General features: G+C 34.3%; 2 protein-coding genes across 2 annotated transcripts in view; both read left to right on the plus strand.

Annotated features, from left to right (window-relative positions):
* LOC143237813 (unconventional myosin-Ie-like) overlaps window positions 1-13,491 on the plus strand; it is a 524,866-nt gene that overhangs the window by 378,847 nt on the left and 132,528 nt on the right. The window lies entirely within an intron of this gene.
* Ih (hyperpolarization activated cyclic nucleotide gated potassium channel Ih) overlaps window positions 1-13,491 on the plus strand; it is an 80,464-nt gene that overhangs the window by 14,601 nt on the left and 52,372 nt on the right. The window contains exon 2 of the mRNA XM_076477422.1: window positions 11,532-12,064. Within this exon, the coding sequence (XP_076333537.1) occupies window positions 11,784-12,064 (281 nt within the window). The 5' untranslated portion in view covers window positions 11,532-11,783. The remainder of the gene's footprint in view (window positions 1-11,531; window positions 12,065-13,491) is intronic.

The following is a 13,491-nucleotide window of genomic DNA, read 5'->3' on the forward strand; positions in this document are numbered from 1 at the left end:
CTAACTCTCTATATTGAGTAGGACGTGTTAAGGTTTCTATCTCTATATATTCAGTAGGACGTGTTAAGGTTTCTATCTCTATAAATTGAAGTAGGACGTGTTAAGGTTTCTAACTCTATATATTGAGTAGTACGTGTTAAGGTTTCTAACTCTATGTATTGAGTAGTACGTGTTAAGGTTTCTAACTCTCTATATTGAGTAGGACGTGTTAAGGTTTCTAACTCTATATATTGAGTAGGACGTGTTAAGGTTTCTAACTCTATATATTGAGTAGGACGTGTTAAGGTTTCTAACTCTATATATTGAGTAGGACGTGTTAAGGTTTCTAACTCTATATATTGAGTAGGACGTGTTAAGGTTTCTAACTCTATATATTGAGTAGGACGTGTTAAGGTTTCTAACCCTATATATTGAGTAGGACGAGTTAAGGTATCTAACTCTATATATTGAGTGGGACGTGTTAAGGTTTCTAACTCTGTATATTGAGTAGTACGTGTTAAGGTTTCTAACTCTATATATTGAGTAGGACGTGTTAAGGTTTCTAACTCTATATATTGAATGGGACGTGTTAAGGTTTCTAACTCTATATATTGCGTAGGACGTGTTAAGATTTCTATCTCTCTAAATTGAGTAGGACGTGTTAAGGTTTCTAACTCTATATATTGAGTAGTACGTGTTAAGGTTTCTAACTCTATATATTGAGTAGGACGTGTTAAGGTTTCTAACTCTCTATATATAGAAGGACGTGTTAAGGTTTCTAACTCTATATATTGAGTAGTACGTGTTAAGGTTTCTAACACTCTATATTGAGTAGGACGTGTTAAGGTTTCTAACTCTATATATTGAGTAGGACGTGTTAAGGTTTCTAACTCTATATATTGAGTAGGACGTGTTAAGGTTTCTAACTCTGTATATTGAGTAGGACGTGTTAAGGTTTCTAACTCTATATATTGAGTAGGACGTGTTAAGGTTTCTATCTCTATAAATTGAGTAGGACGTGTTAAGGTTTATAACTCTATATATTGAGTAGGACGTGTTAAGGTTTCTAACTCTGTATATTGAGTAGGACGTGTTAAGGTTTCTAACTCTATATATTGAGTAGGACGTGTTAAGGTTTCTAACTCTGTATATCGAGTAGGACGTGTTAAGGTTTCTAACTCTATATTTTGAGTAGGACGTGTTAAGGTTTCTAACTCTGTATATTGAGTAGGACGTGTTAAGGTTTCTAACTCTATATATTGAGTAGGACGTGTTAAGGTTTCTAACTCTGTATATTGAGTAGAACGTGTTAAGGTTTCTAACTCTGTATATCGAGTAGGACGTGTTAAGGTTTCTAACTCTGTATATTGAGTAGGACGTATTAAGGTTTCGCGAGATCTTTGCATATTAGACAGTAGAAACGTAAAATTTTTTTCAGTTCCGTGTTTCTAGGTTTTTCTGGTTGAGATATTCCTAGGTTGCTCTGTGTGAGATATTCCTGGGTTGCTCTGTGTGAGATATTCCTAGGTAGCTCTGTGTGAGATATTTCTAGGTTTTTCTGTGCGAGATATTTCTAGGTTGTTCTGTGTGAGATATTCCTAGGTTGCGCTGTGTGAGATATTTCTAGGTTGCTCTGTGTGAGATATTTCTAGGTTGCTCTGTGTGAGATAATTCTAGGTTGTTCTGTGTGAGATAATTCTTGATTGTTCTGTGTGAGATATCTTTAGGTTGCTCTGTGTGAGATATTTTTAGGTTGCTTTGTGTGAGATATTTCTAGGTTGCTTTGTGTGAGACATTTCTAGGTTGTTCTGTGTGAGACATTTCTGGGTTGCTCTGTGTGAGAAATTTCTGGGTTGCTCTTTGTGAGACATTTCTAGGTTGCTCTGTGTGAGATATTCCTTGGTTGCCCTGTGTCAGATTTTTCTAGGTTGCTCTGTGTCAGATATTCCTGTGAGAAAATATAATATGTGAGACTTATGGAATTTAAAAAAAATAATTCTTCATTCTGTAAACTGAAACAGTGTAAATGAATGACTCATGACACAGAGGTGTCGACAACATTAGATTAACTACATTGTATCTCAGAACGGCTGGTATGGGTATTAACACTTTCAAGTGGGTTTCTCGTCATGAAGAGATTCCTACAGTGTATAGACAAAATTCAACAGTGGAAAGTCATGGTTATTAACGGTTAACATAGCCAAGAACAGTTAACATGAGTAATTGTGATTACTAACAGTTACTTTGTTTGTTTGTTTTGAATTTTGCGCAAAGCTACTCGAGGGCTATCTGCACTAGCCGTCTCCAATTTAGCAGTGTAAGAAGGAAGGCAGCTAGTCATCACCACCCACCGCTAACACTTGGGATACTCTTTTACTAACGAATAGTGGGATTGACCAAGCATGTTTGGTGTTGCGGGGATTCGAATCCGCGACCCTCGGATTACGACTCGAGTGCCTTAACCACCTGGTGCAGTTGGTTTGTTCCTTTACTTGTGGTCAGGTATAACTAGGCCAGAAGCTTGAAATCTCTGATCTGGCCGGTTAGGCCATGGTGCCACATTAGGTGACGTCCATTTATCTGGTTATTACAGTTTATAACGGTTTTAATAATCATATAGTTATCTTAGAATTCATGGATATGCCACTTACAATGACGACAAGGAGGTGAAAACATGAAATTCGTAATTCAGTTATTAATTTGTTTTTATGGTAGAGCTGAAGCACTGTTTGAAGGATCGAAAATAGAATCGATATAATATGTTACATTAGTCGTCTTGAAGTCTCGTATATTTCTCTCTTTCATCCAAAACTGGCGACTATGACAGCTAGTGCAGGTCGTCACCAAAGTTCAAGAGACGAAGAAATAAGACTTGGAGAGTAAACGTAATAACTTGTCTTGCCATTATATCGTCACATATTTGTAATAGGCCAATTATAACTTCTCAATTTATAAATTGAATACTTAGTTTATAGATGTCGCCACTATAGATAAATTGACAGGTTGACTGAGAAATATATTTGTTTAATTATTAAGTGGACATGATAATAAATAATTTATTCGTTTAACTAAATCGCATCGAAAATTTGTAAATTGTATGTAAGAAATTAAAATAAAAGCGTAGTTCAATAAAATTAACTGAATATTTGTAAATTATCAGACATGCTTAATAAATAATCAGGTGATTTAATAAAACGAAAAAAAAAATATATATATAAAACACCCTGTACAATCGATACATCAAAAACTATATTTCTCGGGGAATTAGACAATTTACAATCGGTGGCGACACCTATAAAAATGAACAACAAAGGTTATAGGACCACAAAGAACGCAATATGTAGATTGTATAAAAGTTACCCTGAGTTACAAAGTTTTACCCTCGTCACGTGAACGAAGTAAACCGTAAAACGAACGTCAGAACAGTGGCTTTGTGTCCATAGCCCAGGAGAAATTTGATAATATGAAAATCAATAGGTAGCCCATTTAATAATCCAACCCTCTGATAACAAACTTAGTTTGCAGAAGAAATTGGCTGAATGTTTATTTTAAAGCAAAGATATGGTGGACTATATGTTGTGCCCGCCACGGCGAATCAAACTCCGTATTTTAGTGTTGTAAGTTTGTATACTTATCACTGTCTCACCGAACAAAGTAGTATATAAATATAATAGTACTGTCTGTTGTATGTGCATGTTTCAACTTATCTAGTACTGTCTGTTGTATGTGCATGTTACTACTTATCTATATAAATATAATAGTACTGTCTGTTGTATGTGCATGTTACTACTTATCTATATAAATATAATAGTACTGTCTGTGGTATGTCCATGTTACTACTTACCTATATAAATATAATAGTACTGTCTGTTGTATGTGCATGTTACTACTTATCTATATAAATATAATAGTACTGTCTGTGGTATGTCCATGTTACTACTTACCTATATAAATATAATAGTACTGTTTGTTGTATGTCCATGTAACAACTTGTCTATATAAATACAATAGCACTGCTTATCGTATGCCCATGTAACTACTTGTCTATATAAATATAATAGTACTGTTTGTTGTATGTCCATGTAACTACTTGTCTATATAAATATAATAGTACTGTTTGTTGTATGTCCATGTAACTACTTGTCTATATAAATATAATAGTACTGTTTGTTGTATGTCCATGTTACTACTTATCTATATAAATATAATAGTGCTGTCTGTTGTATGTGCATGTTACTACTTGTCTATATAAATATAATAGTACTGTCTGTTGTATGTGCATGTTACTACTTATCTATATAAATATAATAGTACTGTCTGTTGTATGTGCATGTTACTACTTATCTATATAAATATAATAGTACTGTCTGTGGTATGTCCATGTTACTACTTACCTATATAAATATAATAGTACTGTTTGTTGTATGTCCATGTTACTACTTACCTATATAAATATAATAGTACTGTCTGTTGTATGTGCATGTTACTACTTATCTATATAAATACAAAAGTACTGTTTGTTGTATGTCCATGTTACTACTTACCTATATAAATATAATAGTACTGTTTGTTGTATGTCCATGTTACTACTTACCTATATAAATATAATAGTACTGTTTGTTGTATGTCCATGTTACTACTTATCTATATAGATATAATAGTACTGTCTGTGGTATGTGCATGTTACTACTTATCTATATAAATATAATAGTGCTGTCTGTTGTGTGTGCATGTTACTACTTATCTATATAAATATAATAGTACTGTCTGTTGTATGTCCATGTAACTACTTATCTATATAAATACAAAAGTACTGTTTGTTGTATTTTCATGTTACTACTTATCTATATAAATATAATAGTACCGTCTGTTGCATGTGCATGTTTCAACTTATCTAGTACTGTCTGTTGTATGTCCATGTTACTACTTATCTATATAAATATAATAGTACTGTCTGTTGTACGTCCATGTAACTACTTATCTATATAAATATAATAGTACTGTCTGTTGTATGTCCATGTTACTACTTATCTATATAAATATAATAGTACTGTCTGTTGTATGTCCATGTTACTACTTATCTATGTAAATGTACTCTTCAAAAAAAGAAACGCAAAAGGGATATTTTTGTTATTTTAAAGAGAAATATATGTAATAACGTTACAAGTTCAGAGTATGTGATGTTACACGTGTTAAGGCACTGATTGTCAGACCAAAATGACAGTAAAAGTTGTGCACTTTGAAAACGGAGGAAAATATCGGATTTTTCGCCAAAACGCATTCGTGTCCAATAAATTTGTCTGAGAGATCTGCATGTTCTGTAAGTGCAATATGTGCAAAATCCCTATAAAAGTAACTAGTTCTCGGTTTCCATAGCTCAGTGTTAAGCCATCGACACGCAATACAGTTACGCCAAGACTGACTGAAGCACAACGCAACAACGCCATTAGTCGCTTGGAAGCTGGCGAATCTCGATCAGATGTTGCCAAAGCTGTAATGTCCACCCAAGCACCATCACAAGGCTGTGGAATCGTCACAAACAACATGGATCAACTTGTGACCGTCCACGATCTGGCAGACCTCGTGTGACCACGCCCGCACAAGATCGCTACATCCGCTTACGTCACCTTCGGGATAGGATCACCACTGCGACGTCTACTGCTTCAACCATACCAGGGCTGCGTAGGAATTCCGATCAGATCGTACACAACCGTCGACGAGATTCTTAGGCCCCATGTGCAACCCATCGTGGGGAACGTCAACGACGTTTTTCAACATGTCAACGCCCGTCCTCATACAGCCCGACTCACCACTGTCTTCTTGAGGCACTACAACATCAACGTTCTTCCCTGGCCCTCCAGATCACCAGATTTAAACCCCATCAAACATCTTTGGAACGAGTTGGACCGACGTCTGCAACGGCGACAACCTCAACCGCAGACTCTACCTCAGCTTGCAGCAGCTTTGCAGGCTGAGTGGACAGCCATTCCACAGGATGTGATTCGTCATCTCATCGCTTCCATGGGCAGGAGATGCCAAGCAGTTATCAATGCTCACGGGTAGCATACTCGTTATTGACGTTGAGTGACGTTAAACTTCAACTAGTGAGCGTGGACTTCGCCTTTGCAGACTTTGGATGTCCAGCAGTGAATGTGCAAAGTTTCACACATGTCATACAGAACTACCCGGAATAAACTTGTTAACAATATGTCTCAAATTTCGCCTTTTGCGTTTCTTTTTTTGAAGAGTATATAATAGTACTGTCTGTTGTATGTCCATGTAACTACTTATCTATATAAATATAATAGTACTGTCTGTTGTATGTCCATGTAACTACTTATCTATATAAATATAATAGTACTGTCTGTTGTATGTCCATGTAACTACTTATCTATATAAATATAATAGTACTGTCTGTTGTATGTGCATGTTACTACTTATCTATATAAATATAACAGTACTGTCTCTTGTACGTCCATGTAACTACTTATCTATATAAATATAATAGTACTGTCTGTTGTATGTGCATGTTACTACTTATCTATATAAATATAATAGTGCTGTCTGTTGTATGTCCATGTAACTACTTATCTATATAAATATAATAGTGCTGTCTGTTGTATGTGCATGTTACTACTTGTCATATAAATATAATAGTGCTGTCTGTTGTATGTGCATGTTAATACTTATCTATGTAAATATAATAGTGCTGTCTGTTGTATGTCCATGTAATTACTTATCTATATAAATATAACAGTGATGTCTGTTGTATGTCCATGTTACTACTTATCTATATAAATAAAATAGTTCTGTCTGTTGTATGTGCATGTTACTACTTATCTATATAAATATAATAGTACTGTCTGTTGTATGTGTATGTTACTACTTATCTATATAAATATAATAGTACTGTCTGTTGTATGTGCATGTTACTACTTATCTATATAAATATAATAGTGCTGTCTGTTGTATGTGCATGTTACTACTTGTCTATATAAATATAATAGTACTGTCTGTTGTATGTGCATGTTACTACTTATCTATATAAATATAATAGTGCTGTCTGTTGTATGTGCATGTTACTACTTATCTATATAAATATAATAGTACTGTCTGTTGTATGTCCATGTTACTACTTATCTATATAAATATAACAGTACTGTCTGTTGTATGTGCATGTTACTATTTATCTATATAAATATAATAGTGCTGTCTGTTTGTATGTGCATGTTACTACTTATCTATATAAATATAATAGTGCTGTCTGTTGTATGTGCATGTTACTACTTGTCTATATAAATATAACAGTACTGTCTGTTGTATGTGCATGTTACTACTTATCTATATAAATATAACAGTACTGTCTGTTGTATGTGCATGTTACTACTTATCTATATAAATATAATAGTGCTGTCTGTTGTATGTGCATGTTACTACTTGTCTATATAAATATAATAGTACTGTCTGTTGTATGTGCATGTTACTACTTATCTATATAAATATAATAGTACTGTCTGTTGTATGTCCATGTTACTACTTATCTATATAAATATAACAGTACTGTCTGTTGTATGTGCATGTTACTACTTATCTATATGAATATAATAGTGCTGTCTGTTGTATGTGCATGTTACTACTTATCTATATAAATATAATAGTGCTGTCTGTTGTATGTGCATGTTACTACTTATCTATATAAATATATCAGTACTGTCTGTTGTATGCTATTGTGTCACAGTTTTACAGACAGTTCCAAACACCGTCGGTAATAATTGTGTCACAGTTTTACAGATAGTTCCAAACACCATCGGTAATACATTGTGTCACAGTTTTACAGATAGTTCCAAACACCATCAGTTATACATTGTGTCACAGTTTTACAGGCAGTTCCAGACACCATTGGTTATACATTGTGCCACAGTTTTACAGATAATTCCAAACACCATTTGTTACACATTGTGTCACAGTTTTATAAGAATGTTTCAAACACTATCAGTACTATGTATGACTAATCTGGCATTTGCTTTGGCTTTGTTGTTAAAAAAAGAATTCTATACAAGTGTAAGATTAATCACAAAAAGTCAGGACTAACTACATAGTGAAGTTCACTGTTTATGTGAACTATTCACTAATATATGTCTGAAACAAATTGAGTTTTGGCTAAAATGGCATTACCAAATAAACGTTTGTTTAACACGTGTTGAGTACATGTCGTTTGCGTCGCTGTTCTCTAACATAACCACCGCTAACATGTAAATGAATTGTGTTTGAAAACAAACTCAACTACAGAGATGGTGCTCAGAAAAAGTTGACGTCCAGTGTTTATGTAACGATAACACGCTTTCCTGCCTTTCCATCAATGTTCTAATAAAAACAAGACAGTAGACAACCTTCGATTACAAATTTAGTTATAATAAAAATGATTGACTGAGGCTTCTTACAAGAAAGACAACCCACAGTCTTTCACTAAACTTTTTATAATGAAATTAACACACGGGCTTTTTCCACTAAGATGTTAATGTTAACTCGAGGAACATTACATGTAGTGATGTTAGTGTTAACTTGGTACATCTAGTGATGCTAGTCTTAACTTGGTAAATTAGTGATGTTCGTCTTAACTTGTTACATCTTGTGATGTTAGTCTTAACGTGGTAAATTAGTGATGTTCGTCTTAACTTGTTACATCTAGTGATGTTCGTCTTAACTTGTTACATCTAGTGGTGTTAGTCTTAACTTGGTACATCTAGTGATTTTAGTCTTAACTTGGTACATCTAGTGGTGTTAGTCTTAACTTGGTAAATTAGTGATGCTAGTCTTAACTTGGTTCATCTAGTGAAGTTTGTCTTAACTTGGTACATCTAGTGATATTAGTCTTAACTTGGTAAATTAGTGATGCTAGTCTCAACTTGGTAAATTAGTGATGCTAGTCTTAACTTGGTACATCTAGTGATGTTCGTCTTAACTTGTTACATCTTGTGATGTTAGTCTTAACTTAATAAATTAGTGATGTTCGTCTTAACGTGGTACATCTAGTGATGTTCGTCTTAACTTGGTACATCTAGTGAAGTTCGTCTTAACTTGGTACATCTAGTGATATTAGTCTTAACTTGGTAAATTAGTGATGCTAGTCTCAACTTGGTAAATTAGTGATGCTAGTCTTAACTTGGTACATCTAGTGATGTTCGTCTTAACTTGTTACATCTTGTGATGTTAGTCTTAACTTAATAAATTAGTGATGTTCGTCTTAACTTGGTACATCTTGTGATGTTAGTCTTAACGTGGTACATCTAGTGATGTTTGTCTTAACTTGGTAAATTAGTGATGTTAGTCTTAGCATGGTACATTTAGTGATGTTAGTTTTAACTTGGTACATCTAGTGATATTAATTTTAACTTGGTACTTTTAGTGATGTTAGTTTTAACTTGGTACATCTAGTGATATTAGTCTTAACTTGGAACATCTAGTGATATTAGTCTTATCTTGATACATCTAGTGATATTAGTCTTAACTTGGTAAATTAGTGATGCTAGTCTTAACTTGGTACATCTAGTGATGTTCGTCTTAACTTGTTACATCTTGTGATGTTAGTCTTAACTTGGTACATCTAGTGATGCTAGTCTCAACTTGGTAAATTAGTGATGTTCGTCTTAACTTGTTACATCTTGTGATGTTAGTCTTAACGTGGTACATGTAGTGATGTTTGTCTTAACTTGGTAAATTAGTGATGTTCGTCTTAACTTGTTACATCTTGTGATGTTAGTCTTAACTTGGTACATCTAGTGATATTAGTCTTATTTTGGTAAATTAGTGATTCTAGTCTTATCTTGTTACATCTAGTGATGTTCGTCTTAACTTGTTACATCTTGTGATGTTAGTCTTAACGTGGTACATCTAGTGATGTTCGTCTTAACTTGGTACATCTAGTGATGCTAGTCTTAACTTGGTACATCTAGTGGTGTTAGTCTTAACTTGGTACAGTTGGTTGTGGTAGTCTTAACTTGGTACATCTAGTGATGTTAGTTTTAACTTGGTACATCCAGTATTAACCTGGAACATCTAGTTATGTCAGTCTTAACTTGGTACATCTAGTGATGTTCGTCTTAACTTGGTACATCTAGTGATATTAGTCTTAACTTGGAACATCTAGTGGTGTTAGTCTTAACTTGGTAAATTAGTGATGCTAGTCTTAACTTGGTACATCTAGTGATGTTCGTCTTAATTTGGTACATCTAGTGATATTAGTCTTATTTTGGTACATCTTGTGATGCTAGTCTTAACTTGGTACATCTAGTGATGTTCGTCTTAATTTGGTACATCTCGTGATGTTCGTCTTAACTTGGTACATCTAGTGATATTAGTCTTAACTTGGTACATCTAGTGATGCTAGTCTTAACTCGGTACATCTAGTGATGTTCGTCTTAACTTGGTACATCTAGTGATATTAGTCTTATTTTGGTACATCTTGTGATATCAATGTTAACTTGGTACATCTAGTGATATTAGTCTTAACTTGGTACATCTAGTGATATCAATGTTAACCTGGAACATCTAGTTATGTCAGTGTTAACTTGGTACATCTAGTGATATTAATGTTAACTTGGTACTTCTTGTGATATCAATGTTAACTTGGTACTTCTTGTGATATCAATGTTAACTTGGTACATCTAGTGATATTAGTCTTAACTTGGTACATCTAGTGATATCAATGTTAACCTGGAACATCTAGTTATGTCAGTGTTAACTTGGTACATCTAGTGATATTAATGTTAACTTGGTACTTCTTGTGATATCAATGTTAACTTGGTACTTCTTGTGATATCAATGTTAACTTGGTACTTCTTGTGATATCAATGTTAACTTGGTACTTCTTGTGATATCAATGTTAACTTGGTACTTCTTGTGATATCAATGTTAACTTGGTACTTCTTGTGATATCAATGTTAACTTGGTACTTCTTGTGATATCAATGTTAACTTGGTACTTCTTGTGATATCAATGTTAACTTGGTACTTCTTGTGATATTAATGTTAACTTGGTACTACCAGTGAACAAGTTCTATCGATGGTGTTGATTTTCTATGAATATCGCGTGAAGCTACCCGAGAGTTATCTTCGCTATGAGTCCATAACTTTCAACTGATAGATTAAATTAGACAGAAGACAGTGAATACCACCCACCGCCAATTCGTGGGCCACTATAATCGAACCTTTCGATATGAATTTCATTCTTTTAACGAATCCAAGGCTCCAAAATGCGAAGTATAGTGTTTTCGGTGATAACCGCTGGGTCACGCTCCTCCCAATACTTCGAAGAAACGCGTCTTAGTCAAACGGCTTATAACTTTGAAATTTGTGTTTCGTTACCTGTGGTGGCCAGAGTACAGATAACTCATTGTGTAGCTTTGCACTTAATAATAAAGAAACAAATTCGTCACGACTTTTGTAAAACACAAGCACAGTTTTAAATATATCGGGGCTGACAAGAAGGAAGCCCTGATATTCGAGTTACAATAACTACTAATGATTTTCTCTGACAACAATTTATTACAATAGGGGCTACGGAGTTGCTAGTATGGACTCGAACACCAGTATCAAGGCACGAAGGGCGAACGGGTGCCGAGCCTACGGCTGGCCAATGGTCGTGTCAGTCACGGTACTCCATCTGAGGAAGAGATTCGTTCTCCTCGCAGTCTCCAGAAAGAGGATTCTATTAAAATCAGCATCGACAACGTGAACACGTGCACGGACTCTCTCGTGACAGCTGTCGACGAGGAGGGTCTCGTCAGCGACTACATCAGCTCTGAAATGAACTACAGAGACAGCCGTCACGTTTCCAACTCGACCGCACGAGATGGGACCGGGGAAAAAGATGACGTCAGTCTCTATGGAACACCCAAGGAAGAGGTGGGTCCTTTTCTCACCGATGCCAAATCCTCGTTTATGAGGATCCAGCTCGAGTCCTTATTCCATCCGTCTGACAATAAGCTGGCTATGAAATTGTTCGGAAGCAAAAAGGCTTTAATGAAAGAAAGAATCCGACAGAGGGCTGCGGGACATTGGATCATCCACCCTTGCTCGAAGTTTAGGTGAGTCCTTGTTGTGGTAATTACTTCTAGCTACCAATTATCCTAATGTGGTCACATGGAGTTCAAAATTTGATAACGTATTCCCGAAGTACAATCGATTAATGTTTAAGATTTGGTTAAATGTTGTGTTCACCTCGTAATTGCTGATTTGGCTAAACCAGTGGATCTCGAACTTTCTGGACTCTCACACCAGATTTGTTCAGTTCTCGTTTTCTTTTCTTTAAAGTACATACCCAGGATTAATTTAAGAATTGAAAAGGTTCAGTTGTAAAAATGATATTTTTATCACTTTCAGATGAATATAAAGCTTGTAATTGTTTGTTTGTTGTTGTTGTTTTTTCTGGTAAAACTGGTTAAAGTCTTTCCATTCTGAAGAAACCAAAATACTTAGGACCGAAATTAGCTCCACGAACCAGGAGTTTGAAAATCACTGGCCTGAACATAAACATTGGTTAATGAGTTTATGTTTGTTTTTTGAAGCTGTTAATATTTAAATTACGTGTTGCATGTTCTTATGTTTTTATGTGTGTTCAAGTGAACATTCAGAACACAACAATAAGTTTAATGTTTTTATGTTCAAGAGAAATTCAGAACACGACAATATGTTTAATATGTTTATTTGTGTTCAAGTGAAAATTCAGAACACCAAAATAAGTTTAATGTTTTTGTATGCTTAAGTGAAAACTCAGAACACAACATTTTGTAACTTATTAATTTTACTTTCTACCCTAGTGTCCATTTTGTAACTTATTAATTTTACTTTCTACCCTAGTGTCCATTTTGTAACTTATAAATTTTACTTCCTACCCTAGTGTCCATTTTGTAACTTATTAATTTTACTTTCTTCCCTAGTGTCCAATTTGTAACTTATTAATTTTACTTTTTATCCTAGTGTCCATTTTGTAACTTATTAATTTTACTTTTTATCCTAGTGTCCATTTTGCAACTTATTAATTTTACTTTCTTCCCTAGTGTCCATTTTGTAACTTATTAATTTTACTTTTTATCCTAGTGTCCATTTTGCAACTTATCAATTTTACTTTTTATCCTAGTGTCCATTTTGCAACTTATTAATTTTACTTTCTTCCCTAGTGTCCATTTTGTAACTTATTAATTTTACTTTCTTCCCTAGTGTCCATTTTGTGACTTATTAATTTTACTTTCTTCCCTAGTGTCCTTTTTGTAACTTATTAATTTTACTTTCTTCCCTAGTGTCCATTTTGTAACTTATTAATTTTACTTTTTATCCTAGTGTCCATTTTGCAACTTATTAATTTTACTTTTTATCCTAGTGTCCATTTTGCAACTTATTAATTTTACTTTCTTCCCTAGTGTCCATTTTGTAACTTATTAATTTTACTTTCTTCCCTGGTGTCCATTTTGTGACTTATTAATTTTACTTTCTTCCCTAGTGTCCTTTTTGTAAC

Source organism: Tachypleus tridentatus, chromosome 2, assembly GCF_004210375.1.
Source record: "Tachypleus tridentatus isolate NWPU-2018 chromosome 2, ASM421037v1, whole genome shotgun sequence".
Classification (NCBI taxonomy): Eukaryota; Metazoa; Arthropoda; class Merostomata; order Xiphosura; family Limulidae; genus Tachypleus; species Tachypleus tridentatus.